We start from the raw sequence: 27,568 nt of genomic DNA, 5'->3' as shown, positions 1-27,568 counted from the left end.
ACATCTATGATACAGTGTGTTAAAACCATGTCATTCTGAGGTCACATACTGCCATCTGCTGTTGATTTCTACATTACAGCCTTAGAAAACATCACAGCACAGATCCAGACAGACCTGTGTTTCCACCTGTTCTGAGTCAAAAATCTATTTTACTCCAAAAGCTTGAGGATTTGAACAACCAGAGAGGAGGAGTACTGTATATATGTATGTATATATATATATATGATATTCATATGAGCATCATTTTCTATGTATCCTTACAATAGTTTAGTCTCATTTGCACACACACACAATATGAAAGACAAGGTGGCGCAACAGCTGGGTATTTGTGGACAGCAGTGAATAATTAAGACCCTATTCTTGAAAGGAATAGTTTTGGAACGGAGAGAACTTGTTAATTAGAGATGTTAGTAGGCAAGTTTTTTTGTTTTTTTCCCCTCATGTCCACCTATTCCTGGAGTGCTTTGCATCTGTTTACCATATTTCTTCTGTCTTTATCTACATTCAAATGGGTCTACTGATCGCTTCAGTCAGTAATATTTGCATTGCATTTGCAAATACAGTTGGTTCCACTCAGAACAGCTTCCCTGACCAATCAGAAAGCCATCTCATATATATGGGGCAGGGTGAAGACAAAAATCCTCGCTGGGAGAGTAAATGAAGCCATAAAATGTACAGATAAATACATTAGCCATGTTTCCCTACTGTCTCTTTCTCCAGCAACTTGTGTATTACTCTGAAAACAAGGCTTTTCTTTCTGATGGGCCTGTCTTTCTTTGTGTAGGATTTCCCATTGGTTGTGGTCTTTTCATTTTAGGTTTAAGGCAGCTGTATTTGTTTTCTCGCTTGGATAGCTGACATGTTATTTTGACCATACCGACAATAATAGTGGTGTTTAAAATTCAACATATATTCTCCCTCCTGATTGTGCTCGTTCTAAACATCACACTGTGAAGTGACAGTTTGACAGGAAATGCCTCTCTCCGTCTCTCTGAGTTGTTAGTCTTGCCTGAATGATCTAACTGAATGGGCTAACATGAAGAGACAAGAAAACGCCCAAACAGTAATATAGATGTGATTATGCATTGGAAAAAAAAACACAAATTTGCACTTACAGAAAATGTGACAAAGGCACAAACTCATTGGTGATTTCTAAATCAGAGTCAATTAACAGCTTCTATGCTGAGACTTGTATTGTGCCTATGTGATAAAAGCATTTGTTATTTCACGTTAATGCTGCACCTTGAAAGTAGTTGTATTAAAAGAAGTGGCTAAGTGTGTTCATTTATGAACTTCATGTTCTCACATCGAGGACATTCAATGTATTTGCATAGTTGAAATCGCTCAATGTCATACGTATAAGTCGAATGAATACCTTGTGTGTGTATGTATGTGTGCATTTCCTACCTGACAGTGAGGATGTGGATTCGAACAACCCATCATAGCTCCTTTATTCTCAAATATCTAAAAACAGAAAATAAAAGTTTAGTTTTCCTTTTTGCTCATGTGTGGAGCAACGAAACTAAGACAAAGTAAATCTACACGACTACAAAGATAAACAGACGGACCTCAGGAAGGACTTTTGATTCACAGTGATGCAGGAAACAATACCATGAGCCACCAACATATATCACCATCCAGGGTAACAGAGTGGGAACGGTTCAGGATTGCAGAATTTAAGGTATTCCTAGGGTTTTTTTTCATACTGGGTTGGTCTTTAAATATATTGTAAGACTATCAATACTCAATGTACACACAGGTCGAATTTCTGTGGAGACTAGAGACATGGGCTGGAACATATTGGAAGGTCAGGGTTCAGAGGCAAAAAATGTATTTAAAATGAATTTATCCTACAGCTAATGATTCATGATTGGCCATTTGAGCATGTTGATATGGACACGTAAAAATGAAGACGGTGTACACAAAACCCATTGGACAGAAGTCCTAAAGAGCATTTTGGGTGAGCAACCAGATGGACATTTAGATCAATTCAGCATGATTTTACAGCTCTAGCTTGTGTCTTTTCCACATTAACGGCTTATGGGGGTCATGGGTACTGTAGTATTAGGTGCCATTCGAACAAACTGAACAAACAAAACATCATTCTGTGTGCCTAATAATATCAGACGTACATCAGCTTCTAACCTCTAAATCTACCAACAAAAATGCAGTGTCTTTATTTGCTGTAATATTCTCAGCATGTGATTTAGGAAGAATTGAATTGCTAGTTGTATAAACTTTGACATCTTATCTTATCCATATACTTCTCTCTCTGCTGCTGCTGTTTGAATTTGCGAATCTGCCCAGAGGCATCATTAAAGTTTTATCCAATCCAATACAAGACTAATTAAAATGAAAGATTGAAAGAGCAGAAAATGAGAATATCAGTGGTGCTGGAGCTGGGGGATGAAAAAAGTTTACCTGTTACCCAGTTTTACAGGTATAAAGCCCTAGGACAAATTACATCAATAATGTGTGAGTGTAAATAGGAAAGAGTATGTACGTGTGTGTGTGTGTGTGCGCATCCCATACCTGAACCCAGGGGTACGTGGCGCCTAGTTCCTCAACAAGCCCCGCCCACTTGTCAATCACCTCGACAACCTCTTGTTTTTTCATGAGGGGGAGGGTGACGTCAGACCAGGGATGGAAACACACGACCTTACTGAAAAAGAGATGAAGACAGACACAGAGAGGATGGCAGGGGAGATGTTAGATAGCAGGCGTGTAGTAATACAATACATCGATATCACAACATTTAAGATACACAGTGAATAAAACAATTCCCATCTATTGGTCAAAATCTGTTGAGCTCAGAGCTGAGCTGAAATATCTCCGTCTTGCAAGTTCAAAAGCACCACGCTAAGTATTGAAACAGAAGCAGGGTATTTAGCAATCTTTTGGTAAAGAATATGTCTGACACCGGACAGCAACAGTGGATTAATAAAACTTGCCCTGTAACAAAATGTAGGACTGAAAAGTCAGGGAATCAATTCAAAGCTTTCACGATTCATCTGCACCACATCACACGGCAATCCATCCGATAGTTGTTGAGATATTTCAGTCCGAAAGAGATCGACATTGCCGTTCCTTCCTCTTTAAGTGTCTCTCTACTGTCTCTGTCAGCGCAAGAGCAACAAAAGAAGAAAGAAAAAAAATCACAATTGCTGTCATTTTTTTTAAATTAAACACTTTGATGAAGCTGTGGGTTCGATGTTTTGCTAATGGGCACCTTGACAGTAGCACCTAAGTGAGTGTGCATCTACATCTCTCACATTTTAGTCTTGCACCAATCCTAGGTGTAAAAACCAGGGAAGAAAAAAAATCTATTCATAGTTCATTCTTCACCTCTCATTCTGTCTTTGTTCTGTCTTCCTCCCTTTTTTCCTTTTAGTGTCTATTATTTATTATGATGTTCTGTTGTTGTTGTCCTGGTTGGGATTAATAAGTGATGCATGTGCTGCTGTGTTCTTGCCTGGGTTTTCCATGAAATACATTAAACTAAGAGCCTTGATCTACTGTCTTTGGGCCTGGCCTGGTTAATAAATGTAAAAGTGATCATCTGTAAGATTGTTTGTAGTGCTGAATATTGTGAAATTACTGCTCTGCACTTCCCAGAGACAAGACCTACACATCTTCTTGTTGACGGCGCGCTTCAGATCAATGGAAAATTGTTGCAATTCATAAATAGCGAGCTTGACAACTTGCAGATTCAGATGAATGTTTTGCTCTGAAATACAATCACACAACAAATGTGACCAAATGTATTATATCTATGAGCTTAAAATCCAACCCAAACTCTTTTTACAAGTTAAAAAAGCAGCTACAAGTAAACAAATACAAATACTTCAATTATATTACTGCCTTTACTGTTTCCTGTTATGAGAGGTGAAGGACAAATTGTTAGTGGAAACACAAAATTAAGGGAAAACAGTTTAAGTTACATTGATACAGCACTGTGAACAGAGAGAACAACAGTCAAAAGCCTGTAACGCTTCAAAGGAGGAGAGCAGAGAATCCCGCTGGATGAAAAATAAAGTGAAGGTGTTTGTTTGTTCAGTTCCCCACAGGGCTGAACCTGTACACTTCATGTTGAGGGAACTCTCTTATTTTCTCATTCCCTCTCAAAACTGAAGCCATTTCAAAAGTTAAACTCAGCTAAATATTATTAACGTAGCTTTAAGGTTTGGTGAAATCAAACAGGTAAACAACATTTGATTCAATTTAAAAGTTAATCCTTGTTAGTCCAAACCTTAGGTCAAACCTCTCTGAAGGGACCTGAGTCACATCTAGGAGATTTGACAACAATATAATACAAAATTCATAATACGTATTCTAAAGTACTGTATATAATACAGTACTTTACAATCCCAAAGGGTGATTTAACGGACAAAAAAAACTGATATCTGATGTTTTTCCACATGAATTGAAAAGATGATAAGTGACAGGCATGACTGGGATTGACTGATTGATTTGAGAACATGTGACACATGTCCGGAGTCAAATTCAAAGCCAGAGCATCCGGTTTATTTGGACAGAGCTTTACTCATATCCACCATGATATCTGAACATTTTATGTTGAATTCAACTAAAAAACATGGCTTCAGGGTGCAATTATGTTTTAACCACTTTATAAGGAGTTCAGAAGTGTGTGTGTGTGTGTGTGTGTGTGTGTGTGTGTGTTGAAGAGAACACCATGTGTATGTTTGCTCTCAGCCTAACCTATGGTACCCAGGGGATCCCAGCTCGACTGTCAGAGTCAGAAAAATGAAATTTCTATCGACAGACAGGCTCTTCTTTGGGCCCGAGCAGCTAGTAAATGATCAATAATTGAACATGACTTTGGTGTTTATGCTCTGAGCAAAACCGAATGGTCGTATTTATGAATTGTTCATGAGTATTATAGGAGCTGCCAGCACTCCAGTTTGTGTGTCTGTGTGTGTGTGTGTGTGTGTGTGTGTGTGTGTGTGTGTGTGTGTGTAGACCTCCAACAAGTACTAAAACTGTATAAAGCAATGTTACATAAACCCAACATGCTCACTATGACAATACTAACATGCTGATGCTAAGCAGGCATAATGTTTACCATGTTCACCATCGTAGTCATTAGCAGGCTAACATGATAATACAAAATGCAGTTGAGGTGGATAGGAATGTCATTAGTTAGGTATTGTGGTCACAAACCAAAGTTTTGGACATGTTACAAGTTTTTGACTCTGATGATGGCTCCACTTGAGAGGTCAGGGCATCACAAAAGGTATTACAACTCATCCTGAGGAGGGCATGAATGTCTGTACCAAATTGTATGGCAATCCATCCAATAGCTGTTGAGATATTTCAATCTGGACCAGAGTGGTGAACCGACCGACATTGCCATCCCCAGAGCATGGCTAAAAACCAAAGAGCTAGATAAGATTGTTTCCACAGAAGTTAGCATGCCTTCTCTCTATGCCTTTTTGGAGCCAGGTTTTATTAGTTTTATCAGTGTGGGTTGAATTATGTCTCAGAGACTAACTTCATAGTAACCAAAGTTCTTGGAAAGAGCTATGCAATTTGGTGACACATTAAGAAAAATAGAGACCGTGTTCTGAGCTGCAGACATCGTGAATGACCTTTTCATTTACTTCAGTTGTTGTGTGCAATTTAGAGGCAGTTGTTGATTTCCAGAGAAATAGCCTTGAAAGAACTTAAATTTAATCACTGGAATGACTGACAGAGATCCATTTAAACCCAAGTAAACATATTCTTGAAAACGTTATTGTTATTGTTGCTGCATTCCAATAATTAAAATTCAGACAGAAAGACACACATTTTTGCATGATCACCTGTGCTGAGACTCTCTGGATTATGCTAGAAAATAACTGCAATTAATGTGAAGTGTTATTGACATAAATGTTTCCTATAATTTCTACCAAATTGTAAAGTCATATCCAGGAAACTACTGTTACATGACAGTTCCTTTCTAGGAAATTATAATGACACTATCAGACCTGTAAAATAAAGTCTTTTAGGATCATTCAGCTGAGAGGGAATGTATGGATGAGAAGGGGCGATACGAGACGTCATTAGGAATTTTCTCACCTCTTCCCTGACTCCATCTCCCTTTTGTCTCTCATGACCCAAATCCCCCAAATCCCATTTCCCACTCTGTTTTCCCTCTAATTGGCTCTCAGAATGTTGCTGCAGGGCAACAAGCACTAGTCCAGTTTCCAAGTCCCTCTTAGATATGGCCATGGGACTGTGTGCACCACAGAAACTGTACTGAACAAACATGCATACAACCACACAAACTCATCTATACTGAACCTGCAAGGAAGAAAAAAAAACCTGAAATGTAACCTTTATCAATACAAAGACAGCACAGCATGTCAATTAGTGCTGGTTCTCTGCTTCATTACTCTGTGAGTGTGTGTTGCAAGCAATAACTGACAGCCTCTACATCGGCCAACACATAGGATTCAAACACCAAGTTCAGTTTTCAACCAGTGCAGTGTTTTGAGTGAATCTATTATTCAGTTGTTGTAGAACTCCGCTGTCAGGCAGAATCCTCCAAGTATTCCCAAAATGCGGGATTGTTCAGTTGTGCCTTTGAAGATCAAATAAAAAATTGTCATCTACAGACTGACAACCATATAGCTTTGATATGACATGACATGTGAGTGGGTCTTATATGTGCTTGCGGTCATGGAGCTTCACTGACTGATCCATGGCACAGCAAGAGCCATGTGAGGTCAAGCTTCGAGAGAAAGAAAAGGTAAGAAAGTAGTATTGGTGAAAGCTTTGTGCAGCTTCCTGTGGATGTCGTAATGTATAATACATTACTGTGTATGTAAGTGAGCAGGATTAGCGCTCCTGTTAGGCTTCTCAGACTTTGGCAGCAAATAAATCCAACAGGCCTGTAGATCAGAAAGCCGGTCCAAACTTCATGACTGAATAAAACAAACTCCCAGGAACAAGCAAGACGTGACCACAGGGAACACCCTTATCCCCTATTTACCAACACACAAGGTCTTGGGTAAATATCACTGGACTGAAATACTCAAGCATCTTGTTCCTATAAAATGGAGTGGTGAGAAAACATCCCCATCTGCTGGTGTCCCAGAGGAAAACACACATCTTCATGTATGTACGGTGTGGGTTTGTGATTTTGTTTTGCATCGTTCAGGATGTCTTGAAAACAGGCGGCATGCAGTGAGCTGATTAACAAAATTAGCTTCACCTAATAGCCAATTGTGATGATGACGATGATCACGACAGCGAAGCCGCCTCAGCATGACTGCTCTGATTGCACTCATCAGTTCAGATTGAATTAGTCATAAATTTGAATGCATCATAATTTTTGAAAGGAGCGCTGATTAAATTCTAACCTTCCAACCACACGCTCATATTACATGTTGATTGGTAAAGGACCAGGCGCGATATCAAACATAAGCGTTGCTATTTGATGAATTGTAAGTAGATTTAGTTTAGAGTTACATTCTATCTTCACTCCCTCGACATGTTTCAATAAATAGCACATAGGGGTGCATCAATCCAAATGATAATTACGACATACCTTACACATAACACCAAAACCTTCACACAGTAAGACGGCAGACATTCATTATTCCTGGAATGTGTGACACGAAGCTTTGTTCTTACCAGACGCCCCTGGCAGCTTTAGACTGGAACAATGGATGTTGATCCGAACCTGAACACAACAGCAAATATAAGCTGTGACAATTAATTTGCTGTGTAACTTTAGCCACTAGTACATCGATTTATTTATTGGGCCATGAAATCTCAAAAAGAAAATATGTTGTGCCTGAGATGAAGATAAATGCAAATATTTTGCATTTCACTGAACAGCAAAAGAACTACATGGAAGTAGAATATGCAAAAATGACATCATTGCAAGCAGCTGATCAACTGTTTTTGCACTGATATTTCAGCCAGTGGCTTAAATATTCTCTATTATGTAACAGAATGACTTGTTACAGATAGTATTTTCACAGCATTGGAACTCACCAGGATCTGGAGCATCTGGCTGAAGAGCGGGGAAGTCATTTTCAAAGACGAAAGTGCTGTCATAGTCTGGATTTTCCTGGAGACAAATAGACAGACACAGATAAAATGATGCTTTTTGTGTAGTGGTTTATGTCCACAGCATCAGTGGTGACTAACAAAAGAGAAAGCCCTTGACTGGAGAGTAAGTATGGATGAAACATGTGTGACATTATCTATAGGTTTGTGACTAGATGCTTGAAGCCTGGAGTTTGGGTTTACTGCTTGCTGCCATCTTCTCAGTTGTGAGACCCAGAAAATAAAAAAGGGCTGATGTAACGTATCACCCTCTCCTCTCCTCTCACCTCTCCATGTGCTCGTGTGTTCCCAGGACACAGTGGGTTGTGGGGGTCATATCTGGGTATGTGTTCCTCAGGAGGTTTTTCGACCTGACCTGCCCAGGGTCTCTTCATGCGGTGGGCCGACACCAAGACCCAGGTGTCCCGCAGAGGGTTATAACGTAGGTGCTGGTGCTCTGAGGGGTTAAGGAGACATAAGACAAAACAATGAAATGATACACACACATGCTTACAGAGAGTGCTGGTTCTCTTGAGAGCCAAAAAGTGGAATCTAATCAGGTATGTCAACAGAAGTCAACTTGATCAACAAGTCACTGTCCATTTTATCCTCTTTATCTGTAGTGTTAACAACCCTTTTCTGAAAGCATAAAATCATTTGAATATGTAATGCTCTAGTTAGTACAGATAAGCGACACAACGAAAAGCACAGTTGATTATGGTATATGTATTTATATAGTGATGACTGTTTGCTGTTGCTGCAATTTGCAGTAGTAAAAGCAGCAGGAACTCAAGTCACGAGACAGCGCAGCTTGCTGTGTGTCCTGTAAAGCAGTATGCGCTGTGTCACTGCGGGCGGACAGGCCAGATAAATTAGCTTCAGCATTAAACTGTGTCACTGTATTAGACTGACTGGTTTGACATATCATATATATATATTTTTTTTTACATGGAACTTCAATATGACCGAACTCCATTGAAAAATTAAAGTTAATTTAATGGTCCCTCTACTATCGCCAGCAACACGGCAGAATACAATTGTATGACATTTTATGAATTGCTAGGTCCTGCCAATGAATTCAGCTGGTAAAGAATCCACGAAGCATCGCTTTGATTAAATAAATCTGTTGTAACAGGCTAATTAATGTTTGATTGCAAGCGTGATGCGCTTAGGTGGAGGGTATTGAAACAGTAAGCTGACAATATCGATAGTGCTCTGTAGTGTAATGAATCCATGCGAAGTTCAATAGTGTATCCGTCAAGGAAAGTTAAAACTACCTGTTTTTAAATGGAGCTTGGAATTACTTCTCTGCACAGACGTAAACCTTCTGCCGCTACCGATATCCTGAATGAATTAAATTAGCTTTAAACTCAAGCAAGTTCACAAAGCTCCATACCTTTTGGATCAAAACTGACTTCTGTTTTGACGCTCATGTCGGTCGGTGCTGTTTGAGAACTGTCACCTCTCCGGTGTCAAATGACTGAACCATCTACTCCTTCCGAACTTCAGCTAACAGCTACCTGTCCACAAAACCCCTTGGCCTACTTCCTGTTTTTTGACAAGCGACAAAAAAATTTGCTCTTTGGGACAAATAAACGTGTGATGACAAAGCTCTCAAAGTCAAAAAATACGGGCGAAAACGACCAAATAATAATAACACATGTTCGCATTTAACACAACCTCTGAAAGTGTATCTTTGTGGATAACACTTTTTATATAAATATGCAAGATAAACAAAATAAATCTAAAGGGGGTTTTACAGACTGCTGGCAACCCTGAATGTGCCGACTCCGACGTGCCTGATTCGTCCTCTGATTGGTTTAGCAGCCACATCCCGCCCCCACATGACCAGGAAGAAGCTGTCAGTTGGACTCAACGGCTCCTCTGCTGATGGCGTGTTTAGAGCAACCTGCTTGCCTCTCTTTACACGTGTAGTCAAAGCTGCTGCTGTGACTCTGTCTTTGTCCTTTTGTTTCAACCATGTCTGTACTCAGAACGAGTTTAAGGCTGTTCTTGTTCGCCACAGTCACCGTCCTGGCCGTGCTGCTGCTGCGGCACTGGATGGCCACCAAGAAGTACGTTTTCAACAAAGAAGACGTCGCCAAATTGGCCAAACAGTACGCAGGTGAGTCAAGACCAACCTGCAGTTCACTCAAACGCAGTTTAAAGTAAAACTACACCAATGTAAGTAGCCCAAGTAGTCCTCCTGCCTCCCTTGCATATACACTGTAAATGTCTCTATTCTCAGGACAGGACCATGAGCAGGCCTTCTCCAAAGTGGTGGTGGAGCTCAGGAAGAGGTAACTATTACATTATGACAGTTACTTTACTCAATAATCAATACTGTGATTGACCCATACTCAGTCTATGGACTTACTCCACCATTATATTCCACATGGTATGTTGTGCTGCAGAGCTGAGCCTGTTTCAAGTCACAAAACCTGGTTACGTACTCTGCCTTGCAGATAGGGCTGCATCTAATGATTTTTCCCCAATGGTTTCAATGAACCAAGTCATGTTTTAGTCTGAATTAATCCAGGAATTTTTCAACAACCTTTCTGATGTAGATTTCTTAGTTGTAGAACCAGCTAACAAAGTGTACCTGAACTAGGTATCCTGGCCACATCCTGCCAGACGAGGACCTGCAGTGGGTGTTTGTGAACGCCGGAGGTTGGATGGGCTCCATGTGTCTCCTCCACGCCTCACTCACAGAGTACCTGCTGCTGTTTGGTACTGCCGTGGACACGGGAGGACACTCAGGTGAGGAATGGAGGGGGTTGAGAGTCATCTGTCATGCCATGTTATATGGGAAAAGACACATTTCCACAGTGATGGTATTTGAGTTGTTAAAGAAAGAATGTTGAAAGAATCATCAAAATACGATTCTTTTATGATTGATTCCAGGAAAACTCGAATTATGTTGCGGAGGACCACACACAGACTTTACTTTTGCCGTCTTTATACTTTTGTATAAATGTCTGCACTCTTGCCTTTTGTAAGGGACAAACAGAAGTGATTTGTTAACTAATTATGCAGTACTTATTTCCCATACTTTCAAAAACATAAATACTTGGATGTGTTTTTCTTGGCACTTGTGACGTACACTGGATCTCTGTGTTCTTTTCTTAGGATTTTGTGAAGAGTTTGTACGTAAACAATAGAAATCTGACTCCATGTCTGCTCTCTTCCTCTGTCAGGTCGTTACTGGGCTGAGATTTCTGACACCATCATATCCGGCACCTTCAGACAGTGGAAGGAGGGGACAACCAAGAGTGAAATATACTACCCTGGTAATACCTTAACACATTTTAATCTGCAATTTATGTTTTTATATGAATGGCCTTCTGTCTATCCTAAATGAATGGTATAACATATCTGAATGACTGAAATAGGTAGTGTTTCTTACTTCCAAATCTTTTTTCCCCACAGGTGACACCATCGTACATGGTGTGGGCGAGGCCACATCAGTCCAGTGGAGCACCGGGACGTGGATGGTGGAGTACGGCCGAGGTTTCATCCCCTCCACGCTGGGATTCGCTCTGGCAGACACCCTGTTCAGCACCCAGGACTTCCTCACAATGTTCTACACCATACGTGTCTATGCCAAGGGTCTGCTGCTCGAGGCCGGTACACTACTTACAGAGGCCGGAGTTTTCTGAGGAACTTTCGAGGGACAGTAACATAACACAACAAAAGTTCGCCTTGTCGTCCGCACCATTTTGCCCCTGACCACTAACATCTAGCATGGGGGATAAAATCTGTGCCAGATCAGTTCAAGTTCAAATATTTTTACCTGGAGTTGTAGACAATCTAGATTTGCATCAGTACAGTTGATCCCATCTACATTCAGGTTTCTTCTGTACAAAAGAAAGTCTTTTGAGTCCCTTTCCCTTTACCCTGTGAAAACTGCTACAACAACAGTGCAACACTTACCACTGACTTAAAGGCTGTACCACTCACCAAAGTCCAGTGATACTCAGCATCTTACTCTACACAATAAGTATTCCTCTGAGAGAAACTTCCTACATAGTCAGTGAGGTCTTCAGTACCCATTAAAAAAAAACATGTCATCCAGATTTTATTAGGATCTGGCTTAAAGAATTGAGCCCCAAAGACCTCTTTCACAAGTAGTTTCTACTCTTGCCAAATCTGAGATTCTCCTGGAAATAATAAGGCAATCTTTGTAACCAGGCTTTTTGAGTATTGACTCTTTTAGTAATCAACCACTTTTAAAAATAAGTATTGATTATGAAATGCAGAAGCTCTGATATTAAAAACTTGTTGAGTGTCAAATTCGGGGACCAAGGAATTACTTTTAAAACAAATATGCAATGCTTGATTTGGCTTAAAACAAATAAAGAATATATAATGCAAAGACTATTTTCTTAGTAAATAGCCATTTAATATTTATATGCATGTGGATTCTCAGTAAATGAGGGTCTTTATGAAGATCTAACTTCTTAAACCAATCATGGTCGAGGAGCATGATGTTTGCTCCAAAGATCAAGCCTCTCATGACATTTGGATCTATTTCCTCATTCACCATCGGTGATATGTTTATAGAATATATTTTTTTGAAAATGTGGAAAACCTGTGGGGAAATGTTGAAGAAAACTGCCTGGATGATGTGTGTGCAATTTCCCATTTTTGGCCGAGTATGACTCATAGTCAGATCCATACCAGCAGTGTTTTAATATTTGTATATTGTAGTTCCTCTGTCGTGGTGTGTGAGCTTGACTACTTCAGAGCTACTGTCCAGCAACAGATTTCAATTTTCAAGTTTACACCCCACATACCGTACATACTGTATGGTGCTGTGCAGTTTGTGCAATTCCAAATAACCCCACAGCTGTTCTGTACTTTAAGCCTCTGCTGTGTTATACCGTAATTATACACATTTCATTCACTCATTTAATGGGATGGATTTGTAAAAGGTGACTTCATTTAAAAACTGCATCTGAAATATTTCAGAGAGTTTTATGAGCCTTTAATGAAAATGTAACTGTAGAGATAAACTTGAATAATAGTGTGCTCTGACAAGGTGAGAGTACCTGTCTACAGTGTCCTCAGCCTCCGTTCATTGTCTGGAACTTTGCACTAGCCCAACAGGGCAAAAACAAAACCGTATCCACAGGCCTCGTCCTCTTCGTTGTCATACAATACTGAGCAGAAATGGCAGAAAATCAAAGCCTTTTAGAAATGTTTGTGTATTTCACCTGGAGTTGTTTCTGTGGGAGTGAAATTATACTGTATAACTACCCAAAACTGGAGTTATTTGGTTCATATACAGCAGCATCAGTAGCAGTGTGGTCTCAGATGGATGGCAAAACACAAACACGTATCACTGAACCTTAAATGCTGTTGAGCGGATGTGCAATTTACTGTAGGGTAAAGATGAAAACTGACAGTGCCAGAAGAAATAAATGTTTTTGAAGGAAAATTATACAAGCCTGGTTTATTACTTATTACTATATACACATCAAATCAAGATCAGTCTCAAAGAACTCACCTGTACTGAGCTGTTATTAAAGTCACCACTGGCTTATAGAGGTCAACGGCTGTGTAACAATAGTGCTGTAAATGATGCTGGATTCAGGTCTACCTCATCCATCACAGAAGCCCATAATCATAGTACATATTGCATTTCAGTGACTTATAATCCCAGTTTGTAATCAATCACAGATGCCTTTGTCCTGCAAAAATACACATCAGGGGTAATCTAAGGTGGTAAACACAAGCTGAGAGTGAAATCACAAAACTGACCTTAAATACTCCTGAGAGTTAATAAAAATAGAGATGTTAGGGATTGTGGGTAGGTGGAGGGATGCTGCGTGAACAGGCGGCGTTATTCAATATAACAGGGCGGCAGAATAGAAGATAAACACATCAGTCCTCATCTCCGTCTGTAAATGTCAAGAGGATGCAGACAACCTGATTTGTTGTCATCATATCCATGAGAGAGGTCTAGATGATGATGGAAGTATGTATTTTCTGTGTGTGTTTCTGTGTGTGTGTGTGTGTGTGCCCTCTACGAAAGTGTTTGTGTGCCAGGTTTTATTTGTATGTGCAATCTCTGTGGGATGTAAATTCTACATGGCATTGCATGTGTGTGTGTTCCTTTCTCCCTGTCTATCCATCCATCTGTGTATGTGTGTGTTACCATATTATCCCAGATATGGATTTAATGTCAGCCTAACAGACTGGCCTGACCCCGCTGCCCTCCTTCTCTTTAAGCCCTTTAAAGGAGATGTATTCAGAATCGAAGCCGGGCGACCGGTGCTGAAATACCAGCATGCCCAGGCAGCGGCCGCACCTTAATGGGATAGACGACGGCCTCTTTGACTAATCGCTTTGCGTCTTCCAGGCCGATGATGTCCTCCCACAGCTCGCTGGGAAAATAGATGTCCTTCAGGGGTGAAGACAAACACACACACACACAGTTATGGATGCAGGAAGAAAAAAATTCAAACAATACAAACTAATACAAAATAAGATCCACAGTTTTAATGCAAATAGAAATCCAGTAGAAAGTCTGTATATACATACACATACACTTGTGCACATCCTCGTGCAATAAGGCTTTCATAAATAGGTGTCCTTTAGAATAAAAAACAATTAGGTCCTCATTATTACATACACACATTCAATTTACTCACAGCGAGGCTCTCCTCTGCTCTCTCGTGGACACATTCAGTATCACATCACTTGATGTTTTTGAATAGAAATCTTTTTTACATTATCTCCATAGGAACAACATGTGACCCTAAAATAAGGCTGAAGTTCCGTTTTTCACCTGATGGCAATGTTTGTGAGTAAAAGGAACTAAAACTGAATTATCACAACAACAGTGCTATTTATCCGTTAAGTTAAATTAAGAGTTCTGTATGTAATATCCTTCCGCACGCAAAACATTTGTGATTTGCTGGACAAGAGCCAGACACTCAGAGAAGTTATTGTTATTTAATTGTTGTAAATTGTAATTTTTTTAGACAATCTTAACCAGAGGTCCACTTACTGCCCTCTCCAGAGCTTTCAACCACATCTGATCTCATGCTCATTTTTTTTCTTTAACGTCTTAACCTATAAAAATGTCGTTTGCTAATAAATACAAACTTACTATAATTACACAATGTTGGCAGTTCTGTGGCATTGTCTGTTTCAGTGTTTGTATTTACACACACATACAGGTGGAGATAGAAAGGGCACCTGTAAGTACGGTAGCCCCGAGGGCAAACTGTTACCCATACACAAACACGGCGAGCAGACTTAAGAAACAACCGACACCAGACAACGGACAGACCTAAATTACTGTCTCATTAACCCTTCAGAATCATGACGGAGCTTTCATACCAATCTATGAAAATCGCACATCAAGCCCGGGAGGCGGTGAGTGAATAAGGAGTTTTGTGTTTTGTGATTTCTTGCAGACTTGACAAACTACTATTGACAAGCTAAAAACTTTTAGCTAACAAGCTAGCAGTGGCACCTGGGAAGGGGGCATGTAACGTTGCCTCTGCGTAAATTCACTGTCCCAGATGACAAGCAACGTTATACTGATAATAACACGTATCCAGGGCCAGGGCATTGTATTTTACACACATGTTATGCAGCAAACAACAGCTAAACTGTCACAATTAAACGTTAAGCAGTTAGCCGTCGAGCTAATCAAGCTAGTTTTGCATGCATCCAGCGCCACAATCAATCAGCGTCTCTCGGTTGCCTAGATACCCAGTCAGGTGGTTGTTATGTGTGGCGATCTGTCGCCCTCTACTGGGATTTTGTCTCTCTCCTCATCCCAATGTAGTACTCCGCGCTAAGGGTACTAGAATATGATACTCAAGACCTATTTCTCGGCTTTAGACTTTTTTCCCTGCAGATATTTTGACTTGTCAAACACAGGTGTTATTAATATAATTAACGAGGGCTGCGTGCTATTTAAGTGCGTCAAAGCCATCATTCATTTTTATTATTTTAATATTATGTTTATTCACTTGTGGTTTTCCTGCCATCCCAAGTAAATATGGATGCTGTGAAAAGGACCCTTTGAAAATACTTAATACTTAAATACTAACAGTTAATACTAGTACGTAGTTTGGAACGGTAGGCTAGAAAAATGAACAATGGCTGAGTTTTCAGGGTCATGGTATTGTGCATGCTGGCGCACTGTCACACTGGAACTGGGACACTTGAATAAATCGGAGCCAATGTTAATGTCATTAGGTACACGTGAGCTTTTCCTACAATGGCAAGTCAAAATGTCTGCTGTGAAAAGGACCTAATATAACGACAAGACTACTTATTAGTTATTTTCCATCTACAGATATTACCACACATTTTATTGCTTTTAATTATTGCTGTGCAGCAGTTGTGTTTGAGGTGCTGCTGAGTCTCAGTGCTGAGTGTGCTCTGTGTTGCTGTCCAACAGGATGAGCTGAGGACTGAGATGAGGAGGAAGAGCCTCCTCATCCTCATTTACCAACACCTGCTGGGGCAAGGGTCAGTATGAAGTTGTGAGCTGGCACATATGTGGTTGATGTGCAGTGGCATGCCAAAAAAATACATTCAGATGGTGGTGGAGTAACAGTATACTTTATAAAGGCTGTGAGTGTCTATGTGGAAAGTGTCTGACTTTATTGTCTACGTGCATTTCATCAACGACACACATTCAAATTGAATCATGCTGGACTCCCCAGGTTCACAGCGCAAGACTGCAGACATAGTTGACCTTGTTTCTGTTACTTTCTGATCTTTCCATTGTCTGTGAGTTCTTGCGTGTGTCCATTCACCAGCTACGTGGCTGCAGCAGTGGCCTTGGACCAGGAGACTAATGGAGGTGTGAGGAGGTTCGAGGTTTGTGATAACATCGATCTGGAGATGGTGCTGATGGAGTACGAGAGCTATCACTACGTCAAGTTCCAGAAGTATCCCAAACTTATCAGAAGAACAGCTGAACCAGGTATGTGAGCACCGCTAAAACACTGAGCAACATTGACATCAAGTGTCATGCTTAATGGTATAAATTTGCTGCTGAATTCTGAATTATTGGGATGTACTCAATTATGACAGTGAATATTTTCTGTTGTTTTTTTTATGTCAAGGTGAAAACAGATGTGCAAGAAGTGGTGGAGTAAAGAGGTGAGTCTCTCCATCTCTCACACCTTTCTTTTTATTTCATGCTCTGGACTTAATAGTCATAAACTGTCTGTACATGCTAACAATATAAACAAAATGAGTACTCAAAAACAACAGAACATTTGTTTGAGCCAATTTAAAACAATCTACCAATGATAGCTGGTAGCTCCGAACTTGTTCCATTGATCTGTGTCTCTTTTGGTCCCTCAGGAGTCCCTGTTCAGCTGTGAAGCCTCTTCCCAAAATCAACCCATCCCAGAGCCCACAGTCTGGAAATGGACCCAAGAGGACGCCTGCCAGTTCACATACAAATGTATAGCATTAAACAAAAAACAACCACGATCAGAAGAATATCAAAATGCGAGGTGATTTCTGACATCCTGATGACTGTGTTTCATTTTCCAGGAGAACGGCTCCTCTGTCCCTCCAGAGACGTCAGAGTTTGGTCTCAACGTTTCCTCCATCAGAAATGGACCAGTTGGAGAGGCAGCCATAAACAGAAAGGTACCGGGGAATGATTGTTGTTATTTACGGATGACGTGATTGTTATCAGGACACATTTTATTTGTTTACATTTCAGACATTAGTAGACCTTCATCTGGTAAAACTAGAATCCTGTCATCTGTGATGATTTTACAGAAACTATCTCCCACATTTTCTAATATGTTTTAATTGTTTGGGGGGGGGGGGGGGGGGGGGTTGCTTAAAATTGGTCTTTGTGTATGGATCTTGGAATGTGTGACAGAATCATTTTTGGGGTATTTTGTCATTTTTATGGATGACTTTACTCTTTGGTCTCTTCTGAAAAAAAAAAACCCATTACTACTTAAACCAGCACCTGTATGTGTGTACAAACCAAATATGTACACACCCTTTCATTAAAATCAAAACCGAATCACTGCTGTCAGCTTTGTTCTTATTATGCCTATGTTCACCTAAATGTGAAAAAAACCTTGTATTGCCTGTCTTAGGGCCAGATGACTGACGGCAAGGGTTCAATCCATGACGCTGTCAAAGGAGCTGGCAGTGACTCAAACCACATGGTATAATTACTTACTTAATGTAATCATTGGAGCCCCTGAGCAACATAAAAATAACAAAAATCCTCATGATGAGCAGTTACTTTGGTCTGTAAAACATGCAAAAATATTATGTTTGGTGCTACCTGTGTTGCAGGAGCGGCTGCTGAAGCCCCTTAGTGGCTTTTCTGGAATGAGCAGTGAGATGAGAGAACTGGCTGCAATCATCAGCAGGGTACTACACACACACTCACTGAAATATTACAAACACTGACAAACAAGAAACGTACATGCTTAATTACAAACACGTAGAGGAGCTGATGTTATCTTAACTTGTGGCACAGAATGTGAAAATGTGCTTGAAGTGATTTATGTGATGCCAAATATATCCACTAGAGAGCAGTGAAGAGCTGTGTTGTGAATGAATTGATCTGTGGTATTAATGAAGGCCCAGGTTCTATCTATTTCCCTTATCTGGTGTTTCATCCTAAAGGACACCTATTTACAGCCTAATAGCACCAGGATGTGTGTGTGCGTGTGTGTGTGCTTGTCCATTTTATAGCTGATATCTTCCACATGCATCCCTCACTCTGTGTTTGTGTATGTGTTCAACCCATGTAGGACATCTATTTGCACAGCCCCAATGTGCGGTGGGAGGACATCATCGGCCTGGAAGACGCAAAGCGATTAGTCAAAGAGGCCGTCGTCTATCCCATTAAGGTGCGGCCGCTGCCTGGGCATGCTGGTATTTCAGCACCGGTCGCCCGGCTTCGATTCTGAATACATCTCCTTTAAAGGGCTTAAAGAGGAGGGCAGCGGGGTCAGGCCAGTCTGTTAGGCTGACATTAAATCCATATCTGGGATAATATGGTAACACACACATACACAGATGGATGGATAGACAGGGAGAAAGGAACACATGCAATGCCATGTAGAATTTATACACACAGAGACTGCACATACAAATAAAACCTGGCACACAAACACTTTCGTAGAGGGCACACACACACACACACACACACACACACACACAGAAACACACACAGAAAATACATACTTCCATCATCATCTAGACCTCTCTCATGGATATGATGACAACAAATCAGGTTGTCTGCATCCTCTTGACATTTACAGACGGAGATGAGGACTGATGTGTCTATCTTCTATTCTGCCGCCCTGTTTTATTGAATAACACCGCACCTCCACCTTCCCACAATCCCCAACTTCTGTCTCCATTATTATTCATTCTCTGGGCTTTAAGGTCAGTTTGGTGATTTGACTCATCCTCTGTTTGCCACCTAAAATTCAGACTAATTTATGGTATGTGGTATTTGCAGTACCGATTCAGCTATACATCAGGCGAAGCAGTTTTCTTTGCACACAGCTCAGCTTCTGATTGGTCTGCGGAAAATGGAAATGCGTGTTTTGTTGCTATAAAATGTAAAATATTCTCATATTGATTTCTAATGTGATTTACTAAAGGTTTGTCTGTGCTGTTGTAGTTCATATGTGCTGCTCTCTGTCTTTACAGTACCCCCAGCTGTTTACAGGCATCCTGTCTCCGTGGAAGGGCTTGCTGCTCTATGGACCCCCAGGTGAGACCTCCAGAGCTGTAAACCTTTATCAGGTTTGCTTAGTCAGTGGCCTACATTCTTCCTGACATGTACTCTTGTGACCATCTCACTCGCGCACACACACACACACACACAGGTACAGGTAAGACGCTGCTAGCCAAGGCCGTGGCCACAGAGTGTAAGACGACCTTCTTCAACATCTCAGCTTCCAGCATCGTCAGCAAGTGGAGAGGAGACTCTGAGAAACTGGTCAGGGTAGGTTCATCTTCAACACACACAACAGATCATATGCAACAAATAAGAACAAAAACAAAAAACACATTGTCTCCTATACTTTGTGTAAATCTATGTATCTGTATGTCTGCAGGTTCTGTTTGAGCTGGCCAGGTACCACGCCCCATCCACCATCTTCCTGGATGAGCTGGAGTCAGTGATGAGCCAGAGAGGAACCAGCATGGGGTGAGCTGAACCACAAAGTGTGCTAAATGGAAATGTTTTCTCTGAGTGCTGAAGCTTAGCAGTTCTCTCTCCCTGCAACAGCCAATGTGTCTGGCAGGACATGGCTGGAGGTGAACAAAGTGTCCTTGAGTGAGACAGATAAGTCACTTTGAGATGTCTGTAAATTGTGAACTCAGGAATGTATTTTTTTACAGCTGACATTTGTACAAGATATGTAATTCAGATGTTTGTTCATTTAGGTTATCTATATATACCATTTTAGCCATAATAAAGGTCTGAATGCAGATGAGTATTTTAAAGAAAGTAAACTAAAATCGTTTTGATTCAAATCATTATTTTTAAAAATTTGAATTCATTTTTATTATCCAAGCAAGATAATTGAAATGATCATTTTAATCACAATTATGAAGCTCTTTCCTAAACTAACCAACAATGGGCAGAGCGCTGTACAGACACTGAATGAGTCATGCGGTGGTGAATAAACTTGATGCAACAGCTGACTGATGTCTGTTTTCAGAGGAGAGCATGAGGGGAGTCGCAGGATGAAGACGGAGCTGCTGGTTCAGATGGACGGACTGGCGAGATCAGAGGACCTGGTGTTTGTACTGGCGGCCTCCAACCTGCCATGGTAACACTAGCACATAAACACACACCACATATGTACAAACCTCCACGGCCATCAGTATTTTATCTTCCCTATGATGATAATGACAAACCAGTGTGTTTCTGTTGCCATCTGCAAAGAAGAGATGGAGGACTGATGTGAGAGCAGCAGACACACAAAAACAATCATGTTTTCTCTTCTACTCCATCGCTCACTATTTCTCTAGCTCAGTTCTTGTTGGGTTGAGATGATTTCTAAAAAAGAATATTAAATGTCTAATTAGCTAAACTGCTATTTTGCAGCCATGGTTAACCTTATTTTAAAAAAAATACATAAAGAAACAAGTTGAACAAAAATGTTTTATTTTACTGAATCCAACAAAAACAAGGTGCAATTTCTCAGTAATGTATAGAAAAATATGTATAGAAAAATTATCCAGGATATTGTGACTCAAAGTGAACGAGAAATGAACTGCTGTGTACGGATTTATAACTGTCCTGTCTCCTCTCTCAGGGAACTGGACCATGCCATGCTAAGGAGGTTAGAGAAGAGGATTCTTGTTGGTCTTCCCACCTCGCCAGCTCGCCAAGCCATGATCTCTCATTGGCTGCCCCCTCTTAGCTCCACAGGAGGGGTGGAGCTACGAACTGAGCTGGACTATGAAACTCTGGCGAAGGTGTGTTGCAGTAAGACTTGTTAAGACAGTTAAACAAGTGTTTAATCACCTATTTCACATTTTCTTTGTCAAGTCAGCTAGGCCTCATCTGCCTGTGTGTGTGTGTGTGTGTGTGTGTGTGTGTGTGTGTGTGTGTGTGTGTGTGTGTTTCAGGGGATGGAGGGCTACTCTGGCTCTGATATAACACTGGTGTGTAAGGAGGCTGCCATGAGACCAGTCCGCAAGATCTTTGATGCTCTGGAGTCACATCAGGACGGTAGGACAACACACAAACACACACATGGAGGTCTAGTGGTTCAACGACCTACAACCACATAAAAAAATCGACCCCCACAACAGCCATGTTTTCTTTCAAGTGTCCCTGAATGAAACACTGTGGCCTCACTGGGATTCTCCTTCACAGGAGATAGTGACATGCCTGCCATCCAGCTGGAGACTGTCACAACAGCTGACTTCCTAGAAGTCATTGCTCACACCAAACCCTCGGCCCGAAACCTGATGGACAGATACGCAGCCTGGGAGAGAGAGTACGAGTCTGTCTGACACACAAGCACATTTCAACGTGAGAAAAAAAAAAAAACTTTTATACACTATACTTATAACACTACAGCATATATCTGAATGACATCAGTCAAATCTAAAAACTTTGATATTCTGAGCCAGTGCTACTATGTCTTATGCAGTCTTTCATTCATTTTATCTGTACTATGATCATAAGCACAATGAAATAATAAACTTTAGTTACCAGCTGAATATTTTTTGATTCAAATGTCTATTTATACATTATGATATAATGACAAAATATTTGTTATTGTGGCAACAGATACTGAAATGCATGCTTTACTTTTACTTAACTCACTGGACTTACAGAGAGAAAGTAGTCCTACACTCACTTGTGTAAAATTATCTTTCTTTATCTCTATTTAGGGATGAACAGTCAGACTTATGTGGATTAAAAGATGGTTATCCTTCCTTAATAATTAAGGATGTCTGGGATGAGGGGAATCATTCAATGACTTCCATCCAACGTCAACAGTCTACAACGATGACAACTGGAGTGTTTTCTTGTGCAAATGAAAGGTTCTGTTACTTATGGCTTATAGCAGGTTCTTCAGGATGTGCTCGACAGCGTCAGGGAAACTGTCACATGTCAGGTGGGGAGGAGGGTTGATTTTATTCTCATCTCCGTCTCTGTATTTACCTGAGAGATGAGTGGAGAGAAGGTGGAATCAACCACAAAAACAACAATAATCGGCATAATAATTGATAAGATCCATGGGAAAATACCACAATATATACTGTAGGTTATTATGAAGATGTTACAGTGGAGGAAGAAGATAGAGAGATGAGGAAGAGTAAAAGAATCACATTTTCCGGTCACTATGCAGCAGTCAGTTGCTGTCAGGTAAGTTGTCAGGAAAAGGAAGAACTGGAGGTGAAAATGGTTGAGAATTAATAATTAATTTTTCGTACCGGTTTTGACCAGAATTCCCAACATTCCCGTGTTCTGAGCCCCGCCCACATCATCTCTGGCGTCCTGTGGGAAAACAGCAATGGGACACAAACCACCTTCTAACTTTTCTACTGAATCAACTTTATTTTATTTGGGAAGACGTTTACTACAGGCTGATTAATATTCTATCAAATAATGCAAAATATATGTATGTTCTAAAAACATTGTCAAAAAACATGGTATCATATTTTAAAAGAAATTTCTCTTTGGAGTGAACAGACCCAGGTTTGAGGTCCCCTTGTGTACAGAAATGAGCCTCTCCTTGCTCAGTCTATACAAGTCTCTCCGCTAAATGTTGAAAATGTACTGAATTAACTATTAACTAATTAACCCTAACCCTGTTAATGAATCACAATTGACGATATACTTACATCTCCTATCATGACAGCTTCATCTGGGCTACATCCTAAATCAGACAGAGCCTATTTGAAGGAAACAACCAAAAGAAAATGAGATTAAGAATTATAGAGGCATATCATGAGGTGGATTTCAGCCCATTCAAAATTAGATTTAAAGTAACTGTGTTTTAGATGTTAAATGATAAACGCAAAAGCCTCTTCTCTTCTTACTTCAGTAAAAAGGTGGAAACACGTAAAAATATCAGTTTCTAACCTGTGTGAAAAAGGTATTTTCCGGCTTTCCCACCACAGTGGCTTTACAGTCCGTGGCGTACTCAAGTCCCGTCACAAAGGGCCCGGGGCCAAGGGCCAAACCATCCTTACGTTTGTAGTATCGAGCCTTATGGATCGCGATGAGAGGAGCGCCATCCAGAATCATTCTGATGAGAAATACACATGATTAACAGGCTGCACTGTATTCATCAAATATAATAATCAGGAAAAAGAAGGTACAGAACTACAAAGTTTGGATGCATTTTTACAGAGTTTGTGACTTTGGTAGGAGGAGGTAAGTTCTTCAATGATTCTGCAATTTCAACTGGTCCAAAGCAAGATTCATAGGTCATAGATGATTTACAGCCATTTTTTAAAGAAATAAAAGCACAGTAAGTGAAAACAAAAGAAGCAAATTAAAGATTTGATTGTGGTTTTTCACACTAGCTACAAAAACTACACTGTTACATCATCTAACCTGTGATAAACTCTCAATAACTGGAACTCAAATGTTCTGTGATTCAGTGAAGAACGTGTCCTGTGAGTGAGCTGACCACCTGAAGGCCTTGTTGAGTGTTTGGTAGTTGAAGTGATCAGGAGCGAGTCCAATGACGACAGCGTTTGGCTCTGATGTGTCAATACCTGGAAATGGAAACACATAACTATGAAGGATTAGTCAATCAGTTTTAATCTTGATATTTGCATTAATTTAGAAAGTACAAACAACTACAGATCCACATATGCAAAGGGTTGTGTTTCTTTGTCTCATATCATTTTAAATTGATTACTTTGGGTTTTTACAGTGTGAACAATATGGGCTCTTGTAATTTGGCCATTCATCACTATTGTTAACAACATACAAACCAAATGTTTTGTTGATAAATGTAATGCTATATAGATTATTCAGTAAGGCCATCCCAACTTCTCTTTTCCTAAACCCTCTCCAGAGGTCAAAGGTCACAACAGCAGTTGTCAAACTGATGGCTACGCTACAGTTTGAATAATGTCACCGTCTGGGTTTAGGTAACGTTGACAAAATGGTGGTTAAGATAAAGCCAAGGTGGGTTTTCTGCTGACAGTAGTGATATGCAGAGTGATGAACAATAATAAAAATAACTAAACCGTGATTTTTCATTTTCAGTTGTTTGATTTGATTGCTGAAACAAATGAGTTTCAAAAGATGAATAAAAATGGGGAAAAAAATCTAAATAAAAACAGTTCATCCTGCAGCTGAAGCATGGTCTCTCACTCTCTCTCTGGTGTGCACACACACACACGCACACACACACACACACACACAGCTCTGTACCAGTGAAGTCTTCCAGCGCGCTGTCCTCCACCAGCAGCAGAGGTCTGTGTTGTTTCTGCTCTAACAAACTCCTCGCTGCACTCAGTGAAGTGAAGATCTCTTTTTCCTGCAGGGTGAAGTTCATTTTCAAAAACAAAGTCAGGAAAAAGGCTGCACTCCAGAGAAGAAGTTTTTCTTTAACAATATAGAAAAACCATGTACACTAAATTAAATATGGCTTCGGATGTTTTACCTGGAGGTGGAAGTTGAGACGTTCCAGTCGTTCCAGTAAGTTCCTCTTGCTCTCTTTTGTTGTGTTGGTCACAAACTTCACAGCTACAGACGCCTGCCGTAACCTGACAGCACCAAAACACAGCACATTAAAAGCCGGTAGAATTCATATGAATCTATAATAACAAAATGAATGATGTAATAAGAAGTTTTTTTTGCGGCTCCTACAGCTCCCACTTCACTCCATGACCATGTGTAGCTGTGTTGTAGTTTATTGTGTATGTTAAACTATATTTTAATTTCATTCATGCAGAGACCTTCAGACTCTTGACCCTCCATTTTACACCTTTACCTGGTTTGGGGGCAGTTTCCTACCTGTTCAAGGCGTCCTGCGCCCCGGGCACCGCCGTGTCTTCTATATGTAGAGTTCCACTCAGGTCGATGAGCACGGCCTTCAGAGCCCGTCTGCCCGCCATGATGGAGACCTGCGGAGGAGAACATGGCGAGCGTGACCCGAGGCTGCATCTTGTAGAGATGCAGTGGCATGTGGGCATGATGTCCACAAAGCTTGCCCTGCTTTGGACCCACATTTCTTTTGACACTCTTAAAAACAGCGTTGGACAATGGACAATCCATACCATGAGATAATAGATTCACTTCACTTAAATTCACTTGTCATCTATTTAGCGCAATTTTACTTTCACTTATTTTGAATGAACTCAAAACAGGTTTCAGTCCTCACGAAAACCTGCACACGCTGTTAGATAAGAGCTGCTTGGAGTGCAGTCTCTGATTATGATTTGCTAAACTGCTAAACATGTCCAAGGTCCAGTGTAAATGGAGCTTTATTCAGTTCAAAAAAGCTTATTCTTTCATAATAATGTTGTTATTTTAGAGATTATACATTCATAATCATAATTCACATCGGTAGTGGCAGAATTGATCAGATTACTGCGTTGTTCAAACCTGCATCAGGACAAACTGAGAGGATTATTGACCGGTCTGTCCCCAAAATGTATGACTTCCTGCCTAAAATACAGATTTGGGGATTGTAATTCTTTGCTATTTGACTGTATGATACCCTATTATTTAGACATGCTTGGATTTCTGTCATGTAGTTATCAATGTGAGGGTACAATTAATGCTCTTAATATCCACCCAAAATAGCTTAAAACACACACACACACACACAGCCTGTAGGTCATGTATCTATTATTTGTATTTAGCTCAACTAATAACAGGAAGTGCCACGCTGAGAATATGCTTATTTTTCTGTGTGTGTGTGTGTGTGGTGGGAGTGTTCGGGGCTGTAATTTATAACAAGCTTGACAACTCTCTAACACTTGACTCCTGGTGTGTCTGCAGTATTGCGTTTTCTACATGACTTTATTGTACTTTGTATGATTTTTCTAATTTATTAATAATCACTGTTGACTTTTTATTCAGGTAGTTTCATTGATTTGTCAGGCCGGTTTTAGAGGAGATGTGTATAAAAGGATACATTGCAGCCATTGTAACTGTCATTAATTGCTAATGTGCTTTTCCTACTATCACAGGTCCAAATGTCTGTTGTGAGTGTAACAGCTTGGTAGTCTTTTGCTTTTACGATTTTTATCATTATTATGTCATTTTACTATTCAGTTCAATATTGCTATACTATTCTTGTGGTGCTTCCGTGGTTCTCCATAGTGATTTTATATTGACGTTATTGAAATATGCACACTTTTATCAACTTCTGCTGTCACGTTCTTGCCTGTTGTGATATTCAATAGGCAAACATCTCTCAAACTAATTGCAGAGAGATTACTATAACAAATAACTGCTTGTAGCTAACTAACTAGTAGTCTAAAAACCTTCATAATCTACATGTACATACTGTTGGACCTGCATGGATGGTACAGTGACAGCGAAAGTAGCATTCATTTAGCTGTTACCTGAAACTTTGTGCACATTGAGCGACTTCATTTTTTGTACAAAATGTTGCGGTTTCAATTTGCACAAACGGCACAATAAGCGAATAAAGTTTACATGTTTAGAAAGTCATCAACCTGCACCGCTAACCTTTAGCGTCAGCAGCTCCTCTTCCTGCTTCCTGTTTTCTTCTTCGCTTCGCGTTAAAGTGGGTTTTAGTCTCTCGCAGCTCAGTGCTGCCTCCCCGCAGCCCTCCTTCAAATCCTGTTTTATTGTATGTATTTTGTTTTTTTGTTTTTTTCGGGGGGGGGGGGGGGGGGAGACATTTTTAATATCACTCTCTCTTTTTGATATCACTCTCTCTTTGTAGCTATCATCTTTTTCCAATTTATATCTTAAATCAGATCAGATAAGAGGGTTATCCCTAACCACTTAATCACTCATTAGAGTAATAAAAAAAAACATATGTGTCCCATCCCACTAACAACCAAC

The 27,568-nt window shown here is 40.3% G+C and overlaps 4 protein-coding genes across 6 annotated transcripts in view; 2 read left to right on the top strand and 2 right to left on the bottom strand.

Moving 5' to 3' along the window:
* galt (galactose-1-phosphate uridylyltransferase) overlaps positions 1–9,558 on the bottom strand; it is a 29,184-nt gene extending 19,626 nt beyond the window's left edge. Inside the window, exons 1-6 of one of the 3 annotated variants that reach the window (XM_070924960.1) lie at positions 9,455–9,558; positions 8,346–8,515; positions 8,005–8,080; positions 7,639–7,687; positions 2,533–2,662; positions 1,408–1,464 (exon numbers count right to left, since the gene is read on the bottom strand). In XM_070924960.1, coding sequence (XP_070781061.1) covers positions 1,408–1,464; positions 2,533–2,662; positions 7,639–7,687; positions 8,005–8,080; positions 8,346–8,515; positions 9,455–9,491 — 519 coding nt within the window. In that variant the 5' untranslated portion in view covers positions 9,492–9,558. Of the gene's footprint in view, positions 1–1,407; positions 1,465–2,532; positions 2,663–7,638; positions 7,688–8,004; positions 8,081–8,345; positions 8,522–9,439 lie in introns of those variants that run through there. The other 2 variants (XM_070924959.1, XM_070924961.1) reach the window with 2 other exon arrangements.
* A 480-nt stretch (positions 9,559–10,038) lies between these two features.
* On the top strand, positions 10,039–12,351 carry sigmar1 (sigma non-opioid intracellular receptor 1). The gene is made up of 5 exons (XM_070925023.1): positions 10,039–10,183; positions 10,307–10,358; positions 10,670–10,818; positions 11,256–11,348; positions 11,488–12,351. Exons 1-5 carry the CDS (start codon positions 10,039–10,041, stop codon positions 11,715–11,717), a joined length of 669 nt encoding a protein of 222 aa, XP_070781124.1. The 3' UTR covers positions 11,718–12,351.
* A 4,575-nt stretch (positions 12,352–16,926) lies between these two features.
* katnal2 (katanin p60 subunit A-like 2) lies at positions 16,927–22,065 on the top strand. The gene is made up of 14 exons (XM_070924573.1): positions 16,927–17,014; positions 17,157–17,193; positions 17,401–17,503; positions 17,596–17,694; positions 18,162–18,233; positions 18,367–18,444; positions 18,831–18,929; positions 19,741–19,804; positions 19,920–20,038; positions 20,151–20,242; positions 20,760–20,870; positions 21,360–21,522; positions 21,676–21,778; positions 21,926–22,065. Exons 1-14 carry the CDS (start codon positions 16,933–16,935, stop codon positions 22,063–22,065), a joined length of 1,362 nt encoding a protein of 453 aa, XP_070780674.1. The 5' UTR covers positions 16,927–16,932.
* Positions 22,066–22,384: 319 nt separating this feature from the next.
* hdhd2 (haloacid dehalogenase-like hydrolase domain containing 2) lies at positions 22,385–27,247 on the bottom strand. Its single transcript, XM_070924597.1, has 9 exons — positions 27,227–27,247; positions 25,541–25,650; positions 25,188–25,290; positions 24,956–25,061; positions 24,204–24,288; positions 23,648–23,813; positions 23,407–23,457; positions 22,996–23,059; positions 22,385–22,723 (listed from the first exon to the last, which is right to left on the bottom strand). The coding sequence occupies exons 2-9, from the start codon at positions 25,639–25,641 to the stop codon at positions 22,620–22,622; spliced, it is 780 nt and encodes a 259-aa protein (XP_070780698.1). The 5' UTR covers positions 25,642–25,650; positions 27,227–27,247; the 3' UTR covers positions 22,385–22,619.
* Positions 27,248–27,568: the final 321 nt, after the last annotated feature.

Source organism: Enoplosus armatus, chromosome 18 (assembly GCF_043641665.1).
Source record: "Enoplosus armatus isolate fEnoArm2 chromosome 18, fEnoArm2.hap1, whole genome shotgun sequence".
Lineage (NCBI taxonomy): Eukaryota > Metazoa > Chordata > Actinopteri > Centrarchiformes > Enoplosidae > Enoplosus > Enoplosus armatus.
This window is presented reverse-complemented; position numbering and strand designations above follow the sequence as displayed.

Bases quoted from the DNA above. Each gene is read 5' to 3' on its own strand.
- sigmar1 (XM_070925023.1), top strand. From the start codon at position 10,039: ATGTCTGTACTCAGAACGAGTTTAAGGCTGTTCTTGTTCGCCACAGTC. The intron at 10,359-10,669 runs GTAACTATTACA...TACCTGAACTAG, and splicing joins GTGGTGGAGCTCAGGAAGAG to GTATCCTGGCCACATCCTGC. The intron at 11,349-11,487 runs GTAATACCTTAA...TTTTCCCCACAG, and splicing joins GAGTGAAATATACTACCCTG to GTGACACCATCGTACATGGT.
- katnal2 (XM_070924573.1), top strand. From the start codon at position 16,933: ATGGTGCTGATGGAGTACGAGAGCTATCACTACGTCAAGTTCCAGAAG. The intron at 18,445-18,830 runs GTACTACACACA...CAACCCATGTAG, and splicing joins TGGCTGCAATCATCAGCAGG to GACATCTATTTGCACAGCCC. The intron at 21,523-21,675 runs GTGTGTTGCAGT...TGTGTGTTTCAG, and splicing joins ACTATGAAACTCTGGCGAAG to GGGATGGAGGGCTACTCTGG.
- hdhd2 (XM_070924597.1), bottom strand. From the start codon at position 25,641: ATGGCGGGCAGACGGGCTCTGAAGGCCGTGCTCATCGACCTGAGTGGA. The intron at 25,291-25,540 runs GTAGGAAACTGC...TGGTGCTGTCAG, and splicing joins GCGCAGGACGCCTTGAACAG to GTTACGGCAGGCGTCTGTAG. The intron at 25,062-25,187 runs GTAAAACATCCG...TTCACCCTGCAG, and splicing joins GTCTCAACTTCCACCTCCAG to GAAAAAGAGATCTTCACTTC.